This window comes from Hibiscus syriacus, unplaced genomic scaffold (assembly GCF_006381635.1).
Source record: "Hibiscus syriacus cultivar Baekdansim isolate YM2019G1 unplaced genomic scaffold, ASM638163v2 tig00117034_pilon, whole genome shotgun sequence".
Taxonomy (NCBI): Eukaryota; Viridiplantae; Streptophyta; class Magnoliopsida; order Malvales; family Malvaceae; genus Hibiscus; species Hibiscus syriacus.
The window spans coordinates 2,735,863-2,752,198 of NW_024063533.1; the positions used below are offsets into that span (position 1 = coordinate 2,735,863).

The 16,336-nt window shown below is 34.8% G+C and overlaps 1 protein-coding gene and 1 pseudogene across 1 annotated transcript; both read right to left on the minus strand.

Annotated features, from left to right (window-relative positions):
* Window positions 1–7,461: 7,461 nt before the first annotated feature.
* LOC120196879 lies at window positions 7,462–11,688 on the minus strand (annotated as a pseudogene).
* A 1,022-nt stretch (window positions 11,689–12,710) lies between these two features.
* Window positions 12,711–13,802, minus strand: LOC120196893 (LEAF RUST 10 DISEASE-RESISTANCE LOCUS RECEPTOR-LIKE PROTEIN KINASE-like 2.7). The gene is made up of 2 exons (XM_039198579.1): window positions 12,914–13,802; window positions 12,711–12,778 (listed from the first exon to the last, which is right to left on the minus strand). The coding sequence occupies exons 1-2, from the start codon at window positions 13,680–13,682 to the stop codon at window positions 12,711–12,713; spliced, it is 837 nt and encodes a 278-aa protein (XP_039054510.1). The 5' UTR covers window positions 13,683–13,802.
* Window positions 13,803–16,336: the final 2,534 nt, after the last annotated feature.

Consider the following 16,336-nt stretch of genomic DNA (forward strand, 5'->3'; position numbering starts at 1 on the left):
TGGCTATATGATGATTCTAAACTAGTTTCTACAACGAATTTCATCAAAAACGCATAATTTTTCAAAATTATTTGGAAATTTCGAATTTAAAAAAATTTATTTCGAAAATTATTGATTCAATTGTGTTGTTTTCATGAAAACTATGCGTATTATGATATTAATTTTAAATAGTTTTCAAAACTTTGCCCATTAGGATTATGTTAGAGAACCTTGAATTATTGAGGACTCATTTGAGTTTTGGGATTGAATTTTGTGCATACATGTGTTTTTAAATTGCATGTGATATTTCTTTTCCAACTTCCCTAATCATGTCTAATCCCAAACGCCCTAGATCATCCTCGAGTCGGTCTCACCAAAACCGTCCTCCCACTCCTAGACCTCAAAATCCATCCAATATTCCTTCATCCCTCATTAGTACTTGTTTTAACATGCCTGAAAACCATAGGGATGAATTGTACTCTAGGTACATGAACTCCTTCCAATCCTATCGTATTAGGGAAGAGCGTATTCCTTCTCTACAAGCTATGATAAAACTTGAATTTGAATACCTCTCAATTCTTCGCCGATGGAAGTTTGATAAACTCTTTTCTCTTCAACCCATCGTCTTTCACCAACTTGTCCGCATCTTTTATTCCAATGCGGTTTGTATTCAGAACACAACTCAGTGCGATACTATAGCGATTAGATCCTATCTTTTAGGACAATATATCACTATTACTTCTGAATCCATCGCATCTCATTTTGGTTTAGATGACGAGGGTTTATTTAATGAGAAGAAAGATGTGGAATATCCATATCTCCCTAATGCTAGTGTCAGTACCTTTAGGTCTCACCACGATCGATTTCTTCACTTAATGATCTCTTGGTGGTTTAGACCATCCGCAGGTCGGCACTCCACACTACGTACTACATACTTATGGTGGATGCATTGTATAAAGAACAAAAAGAAAATCAATTTTCCACATAATTGTCTTTAGCGCGCTTGTCGATATCATAAACATCATTCCCTCAAAGCATGTATAAACCCTCCCTTATGGTTGTCTACTAAGCAATTTGTTTATCAAACTCGGCCTAGATGTCTCCCTTGACAATCCTATTCCGCTCCAAAACCCAATCACTATCACATCCTTAAAGAAATCGGATTGGAAATTGGATGAGAACACCGGACTATGGTCTTTTCGACCCGGTAAGCAAACCCCGGGAGCTAGTTCTTCACGAGCTGCTCCTAGTTCTTCTCGCGCTCCTCATCCTCCTCCAGCTCCTGACGCTGATAATGATCCAGAGCTTCAAAGGCTTATGAGAGATATTGACGAGGAAGTACCAGCTCGGCAAGATGATCAAACGCCACCTTATTTCCAATCTTTTCTAGAGTCGTTTGATCTGCGTTTTGCTTCCATGGAGTCTACGATTACTGAGTTTCAGAGGGAGATGCGTGATCGTATGGATGCTCTTACTCTTGAAGTTAGAGCTCATTATCCTCATCCTCCTCCCGATTCCGCTATGGATGATTAAACGTTATTTGATGATATTTGGTTTTAAACTTTAAGAACTTGGATTGTTAAACTTTTTGATTTGAATGTTTATGTTTGTTTGGATGCTTGAATGTTTGAACTTAATTTTAATATATTTGGTTTGAATTTTATTCATTTGCATCATTAGATATATGACCAATTATGCCATTTCACATTTTATGAATATTGTTTATGAAAACTAATGGCTAATCTCTCTTTTGATTGTGATCTTAGCAGCTTATTATTAATAAATCAATTGGCTAATGTTTTTCAAAATTCTTGTTTAAAACGTTTATATAGAGTCTTTTTGATTTAACAAAAAGGGGGAGAAAATTTAAGATGTGCTATAGTAAGGGGGAGTAAGTTTTTCAAAATCGATTTCAAAAATAATTTCTTAAACAAATCTTAAAATTATTCAAATGTTTTGTTATATCAAAAAGGGGGAGATTGTTGAAAACATTTTTGATATTTCGATATAACAAATTAAGTTAAATGAATTTTAAGATTTCACAAATGATTTTACAAATTCGATTCAATTAACCGAATATCAAATTATTACTCCAAGTTTTTCAAGATCAATTTTAATCCTTACTAAATGTGTAAAATTGTGATTTGTACTTAAACTATTTTTGAAACAATTTTCACAAAGTATTTTGAACCAAAAACAAGCTTTAAATCAATTATTCAAAGGCATGCACCGATGCATCAGTCCATGCATCGATGAATTAATTGAACATCGAATGCATTCCATGCACCGATGCACTCTCCATGCATCGATGCACTCTGAATATTTTCAAAACATCGAATGCATTTGATGCATCGATGCATAAGCCATGCATCGATGCATCAGGCTATTTTTCAAACATCGAATGCATTTCATGCATCGATGCACACTTGGTGCACCGATGCATCAAGTGTTCCAACGATCAAAATATTTGAATTTTACACGAATGCACCGATGCATACTTGATCATGCATCGATGCATGAGACGCTCCACCTAGAAAAATTAATTGTTTTCACACTTAAACGGCTCTATTATCCCCACTAATTATCACCAACGTTCAGAATTGATTCAAGGGGTATTTAAACAAGTTCTGGAGCCATTGATCAACAACAAGAAACATCAAGCAACTAGAATCAAGAGAGAATCAAAGAGAAAGCATCAAACCTCAAGTTTGAGCATTTCAAGCCTATTTTCCATCCAATATTCATTTGCTTTCAAGAACACTTTTGTACTCAATTGTATTTATTCTTGAGTGTTCTTTTCTTTGTTCTAGAATTGTGCAAACATCTTACCCTGTGAGGTTTTCTTGTAAGTTTGCAAATTTATAATATTCTCTTTGGGAAAAAGAGTGTTCTCAAGAGTTGGGGTATACTCTTGAGGGATTTTGTAAGGTTATCTCTTTGGCCTCAAAAGAAAGAACAAATTAGTGAATTTGTTGGAAAATCCTTAGTGTGGATAGCTAAGGTAGTGGACGTAGACTTTGTTTGAGAAAGTTGAACCACTGTAAATCGCTGTGCAATTACTTTAAATTTTCTGCAAAAGCTTCCACGAAATTTTTAATTGCCAATTCACCCCCCTCTTGGCCGATTCCGTAGATCGATTAACTCAACATCCTCTTACCAAGAAGGTGATAATTTCAAGAGATGTCGAGTTTGATGAAACATAATATTAGAGATGGAGCAAAGAAGAAAAAAAGTTGAAGGACTATTTTTTAATGAAGATAAAGATAAAGATGGCGATCTTATCAATCAAGATGAACAAGTTGATGATCAAGGTCCTCAATAAAAATGTACCATCATCGTCAAGCAGCAGCAGCGGTACTATCAACATAATAGAAAATTCTAAAGCACCTCCCACAGAAATTCGAAGATCCACAAGAGAGAGAAGAATACCAGAAAGATACAAAAATTACGAATTAAATAATATTTCACTATTCAGTCTCTTTGCAAAGAGTGATCTCATAACAAATGAAGAATCGATTGGAAATAACAAGTGGAGAAAAGATTGGAATGGAAAATCAAATTTGAGGAGGAGTGTCAGAAATCAAACTTGATTTCTAAATATTGAAAAGTCAACAAAAACAGTTATAAAACAAAGGGAAATAAAATATTAAAGTTTGTCAAACATGGAGGCAATATAGAAAAACGTGGCAAGCAACCATGGATGGGAAACTTCATGAATTACTTAGAAATTAAGCTAATAATATTATAATATGAGTGGGCAACAACAAAACAAAGCAGCAACTCAAGTTGAGTTGACAAGCTTGGCAATTAAGGAATTTACACGACAAACATGAAAAGAAAAGCAAATCACGACAAGCAAACATGAGGCAACAAGAAGATTGTAGAAGCATATGAGGCGGTTTATTATACCTATATATGTGTGTATCCTAAGTTTAGTTATATATGCAATGTAAAGAAAAAATATGTAAAAAGTGAGAAAAAGAGAAGGAATATGAGGAAAAACTTAGAAAAGCAAGAATGAAAAATAGCTTAGCAAAGAAAATTAGAGAGAATTGAGCAAAGCTTAGAATAATAACATTGTGTTTGTAAACTAGCCGCAATTAGTGTTGTAATGTTGTAGTGTTGTAATATTGGGGTAACGTCGTTGTAAAGTATTTTACCTCGTATCAATAATATTTCGAGTTAGAAAAATTACTCGAGTGCCCACCTACGCTTCCAACAAGGTTGAATGGAGAGAAACCGCTGGTTCCAATGAAGCAGCTGCTATTATCCTAAATGGCGACGTGCAAATGAAACTGGGTGGCAGTAGCCCTGATAGTACTAGTAAACCCTCTTCATCATCCTCTATTAAAACAAGTGAAACTGCTTTGGAGGCATGGATCTTCACAATCAATAAACGGAAACCTCGACTCAAAGCCTCAAAGGCACAAACCCCCTTCAGTCATCTGTAAGTCCTCTAGTTATTAAGGATGAGACAACTTCAGGAACTAAGTCTGCACCTATAATTACACAAGAACTGGTTCAAATCGAGTCATTATGCGACAACATTGATCTGATGCGGGTGGGCACTTCTTGGTTGATCAAGTTGTCGTTCTCACACAACCGCGTGTACACAGTTATTGATCGGAGTTGATTTTTTAAAAATTTGTTTTTCTGATCTTAGGCGACGAGAGAAGGGATGGATCTGAATCTACTGCTGAAACTAAGCAAAATTGTTCAACTCTCCAAAAACTCCATGGAAGCAAGCTTAAGAAAGCTCTCGAAGAGTCATTTCAAGAAGGGTTTTTGTTCAAGGCATCCGAAGAGGCATCTAAATGTAAATCCTACGTGGATGGAGAAAATATTAAAATAAGCTATGCCATCAAACTGTAACTGAGAAAACGATCGAGTGACCAAAAATATTCAATATATAAAGTTCAGTGAGCTAATTGAAAAAAATAAAAGTACGGTGACTGAAATAGGAGAGAGAGTAAAATTCATTTATTAAGTCTGTAGTATACCCTAAAATAAAATATTATGGGCAAAATGTTAAAAAAATAGGGATTGGTAAATGTTGGGCTAATTTTTGCATTATACCAAATAAAAAGGGTAAACTACGTATTTAGTAACCTATCTATCATTTGGTTCCATTTTGGCTACTCAACTATTACTTTTTCAAAATCATACTTAAAGTTATGTTTTACTTTTGTTATGATCACCCACTGTTAAAAAATAAACAGAATTACTGACATGATATTTTTTTATTAAACATAACTTTAAGTATGATTTTGAAAAAAAAAATAATAGTTGAGTAGTCAAAATGGAACTAAAGTGATAGTTGAGTGACTAAATTCATAGTTTAACCAAATAAAAATTGCTACTTTATTTTATTTGAAATTTCTATAGGCTTGTGTACTAACATGATATTTTTTATTTTTTTAAATGATGACGTAATATTATTTTATGGTGACACATAAATATTACTGTTAATTTTTTAATGGTAAACGACTAAAACAAAAGCAAAATATAATTTTAAATATGATTTTTGAAAAATAACAGTTGAATAACCAAAATAAAACGAAAGTGATAGTTGAGTGACTAAATAGCCGAACCAAATTACGTTTACTTTTAACTTTTATTTTGAAGAATCTGAAAAAATCAGGCCAAATGCTGGATATTACCTAAATAACATCATTAATCAAAACCACATTTGTTCAAATTGCACTTATTTGTATACAATAGAATGTTTCTTTACCGACTTCCCACGTTCAATAAGTTAACATGTCAAAATATTTTAATTAAAAAAATTAGAAAATATTTTTAATCAAATGCAATTTTTTATTAAATAATAATATTTTGCTTGGACGTATAAAAGTAATGTAAATAATCATTAGATTTTGGTTCAAACCTCATTATAATTAATTTTAAAATATTTTTAATTAAATATATTTTTATCATCAATGTAATATTTCAAAAAATATTTTGTCCGGATGATTAAGACTCATGCTAATAGTCATTAACTTTTTGGTTTAAATTCTACTATAAGTCACCGAACTTTTAAAACTTATATTGTAGCCACTTAACTTTAGGATCAATTTCATTATGGTCACATCCTTCAGTTGTCCTTAACGATAAATGATGTGGCATTGTCACGTGTAATTTTATTTTATATTATTTTTCATGCAATAAAAAAAGTAAAAACATCTCTGAACCTTTAATGATTCAGTATAAAATCAAGGCTTAGTATATAAAGTAAACCATCTTTTTTATTTAAGTACCTAAAATATATTTTGATCAAAATAAATACCTAAAGTTATATTTTTGTCAAAATAGGTACCTAAAGTAGGGGGCGATTCTTCTAACCCAGTTTGTTCTATTCACAAATGTCAAGATTCGAACATCTAACTTTACTTAAAAGATCTAATATCATATCCCACTATATTAAGACATTTTTAGAGAATATGAACAACTTCCTCTTTTTCTTCTTTTGATACCAAATGAAAGCCAAAGTTGAAAACTTACCAAATATAAAATCAACTTACAATTTGGATGTTTAAAATAGTTTAATCCTTAAATCAAAGATTTAGTGTTTCACTTTTAGGGTTTCAAGCTTTTTTTATATTTTTTATAATCATCGATATCCAAATTATTGATCAACTAATCTAAATTGAGTATTATAGAGACTCAATATTTGGGACGATTGTTCCAATACAATTTACTTTATTCACAAATATCATGATTCGAAACTCTGACGTTACTTAAGAGATTTAATATTCTCATCCTACTAGATTAATACATTTTTAGAGGAGATGAACTTCCTCTTTTTCTTCTTTTTACCGTGAGAAATAGGTGAGCAAACCCTTTCAATTTGGTTTGCTAAGATGCCAAATTAAGGGGGGGAAAGATTAAATTGTGAGAAAGTGACACCAACTTATCTATTTATCAAAAAGAAAATGGTAAAATCATGAAACAAAAGTTACAAAACTTTCATTTTTTCCATCTTTTACACATAATCATTGTATTATCTAATTAATTCTTAGTCATTTATCTTTTTCCTTATTTTCATTTGAGCGCTTAAGTTTCTCTTTTTTTTCATTAAAGTCATCATATCATTCATTTATCATATTTTAATCCTTAAACCATTTCCAAAGCAAATTATACTTTAATTTTATTTATTCAATATAATTAATCTTACTTTAGAAAATTCAAAAAAAAAAATTAAATAAACTATAGAAAAATTAAATTGATTTTTGGGTGCTACATGAAACTACCAGCTTCAGTGGTCCCAACTTCACTGACTTATCCGACAATGGAATGTTTTTGAACTTTATTGCTAAAGTGTTAGTAAATGCAGGTGAGATGTGGTTGTGGTAATTGACAGTGAATGAGAGTAAATGAAGTTCATGCGTTTAAATTAAAAAAATAGTTCAAAATTGAAGATCATATATATCTATATATATATATATTAGATAACCATATTAATTTACAAAGTAATCTTCTTCTTCCACCACAGTGTATAGTGCATCACTGCATGTTCAGAATTATTACCTATGACTTGGGCAACTCTTTACTGTATAAACATCATTTCAGTTTTGCTGATTTTTCCCCTTCTACAAGACCAAAATTCCTAAACTCTCACTGGAAAATTCATCTTCTTCTGCTCGTTCCATCATTTACACAGAACCCAGGATTACATCGATCTTATCTGCACCTGCAAAAATGAAGGGAAATTGGGTTTCCTTTTGTATAAATATTGGATACAAGTTGTGTTTATATATGAAACAAATAATCAGAACTAGAAAGGATTTAGGTGATTGTGATGGTAGAGAGGCTAACCCATTTATCAGTGGAATAATCTGGGGAAATTGGAGGACGAATGCTCTTCAATAGTCCAACATCATCCGATCCAATATCCACCACTTCAGCCTCTGATCTTCCATCCTTTACCTCTTTCAATGTCGCCAACACTTCTCCCATTGAAGGTCTCATGTCCCTCTCCTGTTGCAAACATCGAAACGCCAGTTCCGCCACTGCTGTTACTGTGTTTTTTCACCGTGAAATCGTTCTCGAACCCGAGAGATGGATCAACCAGTTCGTGCAGTGCTCGACTCTGGATTCTGTTGATTGCCATGTTAGCCAAATTTATGTCATGTCGATGTCTGGTGATGTCCACTGCTTGTTTCGCTGAAACAAGCTCGATCAGGACGACTCCGAAACTATAAACGTCACTCTTCTCGGTGAGTTGGTAGCATTGGTGATACTCCGGGTCGACGTAACCCGGGGTGCCTTGTGGAGCAGTAGAGACGTGCGTGACATCATTAGGAAACAATCGTGACAATCCGAAATCAGCCACTTTTACATGGAAACTCTTGTCTAGGAGAATGTTATTCGATTTAACATCGCGGTGTATGATCTCTGTTGCATGGAGGTAAGCCAGCGCCTTTGCCGTCTCAACGGCGATGCTCAAACGAACATTCCAAGTCAGCGAACTGGCGTTGGAGAGCTTCCCATGCAAATGATCAGCCACGGTTCCATTCGCAATGAACTCATAAACAAGGAGAAGCTCTCGACTACGTCTCGAGGTACATCCGAAGAGCGTCACAAGGTTCGGATGACGGATGCGAGTGAGGATTTCGATCTCGTTCATGTACTGATCGACACGCTTGAAATTGTTATCGTACAAGCGCTTAACAGCCACTACACGCCCATCCCTGAGTTCACCTGATCAAGCAAATCAAAGATAAACAGGGTGTTTTCTAGGTTGCAAACACATTAAGGTTGAGAAGATTATTACCATAATAAACAGTGCCAAAGCCGCCTTCTCCAAGCTGTTTAGAAGGATTGAAATTATCAGTGGCTTCCTCAAGTTCTTCATAACTAAAAACATGTGCACCAAAGTAAGTGCTTCCTCTTTCAATGTCGTATTTTGAAGTGGAAGATGAAGAATTGGTCTGAGATGTATTAGTTGTGGAGATTGATGGCCCTTTGCTTGAATGAGATGTTAGAAGGTCTCTGCTAATAACCTGGGCTGCGATTTTCTTCTTCCGTTGTTGCCGGAAACGTATAATTCCGATTCCTAGAAGTATACCGAAGATAGCCGCACCGGCTATTCCGAGGCCTGAAGATAAAGGAAGAGATTGATTAAACTTGGTACCTGCAATGCTACAAGTTCTGGGAAACAGTGCAGTATGTTACAAATGGGGTACAAGATTATACCTAGTCCAAGCTTGACATTATTATTGCCTCCTGCAATGGTGAAAAATCTCAAAATGTTAGATAAAATTCACCGGAACTAGTTCTCTGCAAAAGCCAAAAATAAAAATAGCAAATTGATCCGAATTGTATCCAATTTTTATATGCATGGGATTGGTTTGTTCCAAAGGTCGTTGTTGGGTCGAGCTCGAAGCTCGAGTTAGATGACTTAGTAACTCAGTGAGTAGGTGAGTAACAAAAGGTGATATTGATGGAGCAGGTCAGACCGGAAGCGTGGTGGGCCACCGGTGAAGGTGTGAAACGCCGGGCAGAAAACAAATGGGAAACGCTGAATTTGAAAACAGCCTACAAAGGAAGGTTGAAGCTGAGATGGCGCATACAAATGAAATGAAAGCAGCTAAAAAGATGGCTGTCCATAATTGACCACGAAATTCAACAGCTGAAGCTGTCAAAAGTGTGTAGGAGGTGAACAGAATACGCGTTTGGGAAAAGCAAATAAAGGCGTTTCCATAATCCTATATTTGATGGGCCATTGTCCTTTTGTTTTCCTATATGGTTTATACAACTGAATTTTCAATATTTTCAATTATAATATTAAATTTTAATTATATCATTCCATCACTAAACCAATAATATGACAATAATATGGTTAATAAATATTGACGTGGTTTTTTTAAAATTAAAACGATGTTATTTTAAACATTAAATTTTAAAGGTGTATTGATTTTGTCATAAAAATTTTTAACTGTTGCTAACAGTGAATCAATATCCATTACTACTCGTCTTTCCCGATAAATTCGATACTAAAACGGTCATATTTCACTAGTTTTCTTCTCTTAGGAATAAAATTTCCACAAATCCACTCAAAATCAACAAAACTAAACAAAAAAATATATCTGTTTAGATGTTTGGATATTTTTTTAGATTTACGAGATTTAAAACGTTTGTTTTAAAATTTGAACGACGAGAAATATTATTTTGAGGAGACTAACAACATATCTCAAAACTAATTTTAATTGGAAGGTCATTGAAAATAAAAATGGTTGTCCCTTGTTCCCATATGTAATAGGGTAAGGGGAGGTAAGATAGTAGGCTGCCCCCAACACTAGGTTGAGAGCAACTTCCGTAGGAGACCTCCAAATTATGAAATGTCCTACCAACTGAGCTGAATAATCATTTCTGGAAGGTCATTGAAATAGATTTTGAGTGAGTTTCATGGAAACCAATCCTAAGAGATAAAAAATTAATGAAATTTGAACGTTTTGATATTAATCTTATCACAAAAGATGATCAATAAGGATGGTGAGTGATTACCAACAGCTGAAGGAAAGTATAGTGCTAAAAAAAGTAGATTGTTTAATAGTTTAATGAAAAAATCAACTCTCTAAAGTTAAATATTTAAAATGATATCGTTTTGGTATGACATATCAGGTCAACAATCATTAATCAAATTATTAACTTAACAACATAATGACATAATTAAATATAAAACTACAAGTTCATATTCTAATTAATAAAATTAAAAGTTGAATCATATAAACTAAGCAACTGACAAACTTAAGTGGTATCTACTTTAGTTTATTCTAAAATTTATTGTTAGAGAGCCAAAGTCAAGACTAACTACATCTAACACTCAACTGTTTGGCCGGAACAACACTAATCGGAATTGTTCATCAGTTCACGAGATATTTCAACAGGCGTAAACATAGAACGAAGATGTACCTGGAGACCTTTTGGGACAAAGATCGCCTTCTGATTCTGGGCAGTAGTAACATTCAAATTCACCTGTGGAGTTACGCCCGCACTGACCACCGTCGTTTAAACAACCCTCACACTGAGTATCATCTGCAGACCACTGCAGAATAAACCCAACTTTCACCGCTTCTTCCAAAGCATCCGGATTCTGGTTTCGCTCCAATAACGAAACTTGGGAATTCGGGACTGGAATAATCACTCTGTCACTGCACAATCCCAAGTAATTGCCGACGGCAGTTCCCCAGAAGTCCCCTATCACATAATAACCCATCGTGTTTCTCTCGTTTATTGGGCATTCGAATTGATGAGAAATCTGCCTGATTGATGTGAGATTTACTGGAACTGCGAGAGACTGACAACCATAATACAGGCTTATATTTTCGAGTATCCGGGGTGTATTGAAAAGGGCTGTTTTCGAAACTGGAGTTTTGGAAACGAGTGGGACAAATATCGTCACGGTAATCTGTTCTAGAAACATTAAGGGTTTTTGAAGAATTGTTTATTGCAAGAACTCGGTATGTAACATCCATGATCGTGATTTCTGGCTCATTTTCGTTGCAGTGGAGCTGGAATCCAGGGTATCCGCAACTTTCCGGCCGATTCAAGTCCGATCCCCAGAAAGGATAATCGATATTCGAAATGCTTCCACAACTAGGTCGAACACTGCAGCTCAAGAAACTGTTGGCAAACACATATTTGGGAAAGAAATTCAATAACAAGCTTAGGAAGAAGATGAAGCACGAAGAGGGATGCATTTTTCGGAGAGAAGAAGAGTTGGAAGCGAATTATTGGAAGTGGTTGGACATGAAATGAATTGGTGTTTATCTTCATAATCAAAGTAGTTGGTCTTTGACGAGTTCCAAGTTGAAATTTTTCCACAGGAAGCTTCTGTTGCAGGTCACATTTAAGGGCCAGTCAACGGAAAAATTAGGTAGCCTGACATAGAAATATTATAATCATAAGTGTAAAGAACATGGTTTAATAAAATACTGCTCTCAGGACTCGGAACTCAGAATGTATAAACTCAGTTCGAGTTTCTTAAAGGCTTGAGGAAAGCATTTCTCACCAGGCATATGTATTTCTAGAATTGAGGCCTATAGCACTTAAATTCGTTATCATATGCCCTGCAGTTTACCTGGACCTAACTACAAGAGAGTCTCCATATGGTAAGAACTTATACACAGAGCGACAAGGTGACTCGACATCGCTTAGTCTGGTTCGATTTTCATATCCCTCGGCATTCGATCATTTCATGATTGGTAACTCTTGATAGATTCCCTACTAAGTCTAGATTGTTCAGTTGGGGATGGATATATCAATTGACTGCATACTCTGCAACAACGAGGAAGATAAAGTAAATCATTTGTTTTTTTTTACTGCAAGAGGAGTTGGGTTGGGCTGTGAGCGAGACCAAGAGGAGAGCTGCAACCTCAGAGATTCTATTAATTTCTTGGAATGCATACATTTATTATATCTCGAAATAACGAAGTAATAGGCCTCACGGACGTCAAGGAAGGTCCGAAACACATTTGTTTAGCCTCGTGGTGAATAATGTTCGAGATAGACTTGATTGAATCGAGAAACTTGATTCTTCTTTTTTGAAAAATGAGAAACTTGATTTAAACCTTGTGAATAGAGCTCTTACTGCAGATAGTATACTTGGCACACATGTGATCCAGAGAAGGAAGAAAGCATTTCTCATCATAGACGCTTCAGATTGGCTGTAAGATTAGGATAAAAGGATATGTCTCTGCATTGGTATTAAACCGGTCAAAGTCGTTAAGTCATTGGCTGCTTAGAGAGATTAGGATGCAATCCGATGCAGGCATGCAACATATCCAATTTGCTGCAACTGCTATGAACATTTGGACTTCAGAATGAGCCAAACGAAGAGGGGTAAGACTTGAGGCTTGAGATATTCGATGAACAGATAAGTTTTGCAACAACCATCAACTTAGCAGAATTATACAGAAGAGCTATTACATACCTGTTGCTGGTAAACATGTGGTTTCGCCAGGTTGATATTTGCAAAAGCAAATGAAACTGTTTGAAGTTTGATTATATCCACAAACACCATCTGAATCTCTGCATCTTCTGCATTCATCGTTATCCACTTCCCATTGCAACTCAAAACCTCCCCTTAAAGCCTGCCCCATAGTCATCGGGTTCACTTCAAGATCCTGTGCGGCGGCTTCATAAACTGGAATCAGGACACTTCTACGGCAAACCCTGGGGCGAGGATCAGACAGAACGTTTCTAGTAGAATATGACACATCCATGAGGGTACCATTTATGGAGCAGTTGGTAAGAAAAATAAACGTCGAGGTTGCGGGTAGGTAGCAACCGTAGAACAGGGTGAGGTTCCTAAGGTTCGGGCTATAATCAAACTGATTGAAGTCGATTGCAGTGTCGATTAGTTCCCTGGGACAATAACCATTCCAGTAGTCCTCTCTAGCAACCTTAAGTATCTGTTGTTCGGGGTTTATGTTAAGAACTCGTAAGGTGTTTTCATTCATCATGATTTTGGCTACATCATCCTCGCACTTGAGCTCGAATCCTGGTCGACCACAGTAACTCGAACGGTTCATTCCCCAGAAAGGGTAACCGATGTTTGCGACACTTCCGCATGATAACATAGTCCTGCAGTTCGTGTATCGAGGATCATTGACGGATAAAATCATCGGAGCTCTGATCGAGACAACGAGAAAGAAGAAGAGGGGCAGAAGGGAAGATTTCGGAGAAGTAATTGGTTGCATCTTGTTGATTTTACAACAGTGCAGGGTTGAATGGATTTATGGAGTGTTTTTAATCCTTAAGGCTCAATGTTTGAGTCCTTTTCTAATGTGGGAATGTGCAGCAAATTACATAAGGTGTTGGAAAATTGAGTCACGAGTGATGCAAAAGTGTCTATGGAGACATCTATTATGAGGCAGAAAAGACAAAGCTTTACTGGCAGAATTTGACGGGAATTGTTTGAATATGCAATAATTTGACAAATAAAATATATCTTTATTAAAATATTTTAAGATTTTTCTTTATGCAGGATAGATTAAATGAAGATCAGACCATTTAACCTGTAATTTATTGTTTAATGTAGGGAAATTTCTAATGATTACAAAGTAATATATTTTTTAAGTAATTTTAATCATTTGACAATGAGCGTTTAATTACTTTTACAATTGTCAGTGCTCGAACCCGTGACTTCTAGGAACAACAACGATTCCTTTAACCACTTCCTATTCTTACTTAAAAGCGATTACATATGTTGTAATTTTGTAGGAAGAATAAGTATGACTTTTGTGAACGATATTTGATCAAACAAACAACAATCAGATGGTTGAAATAATTGTCGTCACTTAAACTATATAATTATGAAATGAAGATATGGTAAAATTCCTATTTGAATGAAACAAACCAGTAAATCACAACATCAAGTGAAAAACGCTAACTAAATTCAAGGTGTAATCAAATAGACTTGAATTAGTAATTAACATTAGATTTAAGGCTTAAAGTTCGGTTTGAATTTGAATAATTTTTTTATAGTTTGAAATGATTACGACATAGTTTTTGTTCATAATCTTTCTTAATTATTGATAATGCACATCCTAAAGATATAACTGCTCGAATCCATGACCCAAGGAAGAACAACACTCTCTTTACCTTATATCCAATTTGGTATTACTATTAAAAAAGTAATTTAAAAGTGCTGTAAAAAATACTTTTAAATGTGTTTTTGAAAAGTGCAGTTTAAAATTTTAACTGTTTGAAATTACTGTTAAATCTAATTTTTGGTAAGAAAATATCTATTTTAGATATTATGTTGTAAATTGAAATATATATTTAAGAATAAAAATATATTTCACCAAAAATTGATTTTCTACCGCAAAATTAGAAATTAGAAATTTGAGTTTAGCGTTACTATTGAGTGATCATCTTTTATTGCAAAAAAAATGGAAAAATATATGATATATAGATTGCAATAAAATTTGTACAAATTTATTTTTTATGATATCAATATAATAAATATTAAAAACTAAAATTACTATATATAGGCTTAATTATAATTATTTTTTATTAATTACAAAATTATTATATTTTTAAGATAAATGATAAAATTTAACTCATGTAAAATAAAATAATATCACATCATTGACCGGCCAACCAATAATGAATCTTCAGTCCTAACTAGAGTTATAACAATTATGCCATTTGATATATATTAAATGTTCCATCAAAAATAGAAACTCTGTCTGATGTTAGGTTTTAATCATTTATTAAAGTTCAGTGGAATGGAAAATAATGGAGTAAAAATCAAATAGTGAATATTGTTTTGTTGTAAAAAAAATGAAGAGTAAACCTTGGCGACGGCATTCGTTGGGGTATCGATATCCAGTAAATTCTGACTTAGTGTGGGCAGTAGCAGAATGTTTGACCGTCGGAGATGTTAAAACCGCAGGCTCCGCCGGAAGCATTGCACTTGAGGCAGGCTGAGGTATCCTCCTTCCATTTCACCTGGAACCCTGTTTTCATGGCTACTCCCAAAACCAATGGCAAGGAGGGATTACCGCTAAACCCTGTCCAGTAGGCTTGAAAAATGGGAAAAGTGAGACTTGCCAAACATCCATCTAAGCGGATATTACCCGTCGTTACCGAAACATTGTTGTAGCTTGAAGAATTGCAAGGGAAGAATCCAAGACTGGATGAGGATGACGGGGGGCAGTCATAAAACAGAGTAGCATTGGTATAACCGGGAGAGGAGGAGCAGGCCCAAGATCCACACTCATAATCATTACGGAATCTCTGATCGGAGAATGGTCTACAAAACCCATTTTTGAACAGTCCTCCCTCGCAATCCTTAGAGTTCGACGGTCCGGATGGATGTCCATCACCCGATACCTTACACCAACCATTTCAAAGGTGGTAGTATTAGAATGATGACATTGAAGCTCCAAACCAGGATGTCCACACTGGGGTAATCGATGACCCCCAAAGAAAGGATACCCGATGGAGATGTTCCCACATTCGAACCTTGCTTCACTGCAGTTTTTGTAAATCAGATAAGTGCTTAGTGAAACAGGAAAACAAAGCATCACTAATAATAACCACAACACAGCAAGAGCCAGAGATGATGATGATGATGAGAAAGAAGGATGATTCATTTCCCTTTTCAAAATTTTCAGAGAAAAGATGGAATAGAATAAGGCCAATTATGATGAAGCATAGATATATAGCTCAGCTTCCCAATAATTTTAATCAAACTGAAAGTGATCGAAACAAAGACTTGACAATTTGAATATGGAGTTGACTTATAAAGGACTTTAGGTTTTCCAACATTTTTGTTTTTCCAAAGGCATTGATTTAGGGTTTAACTCCGAATTTAATCTCTCTACTTCACAGAAATTAATAAAGG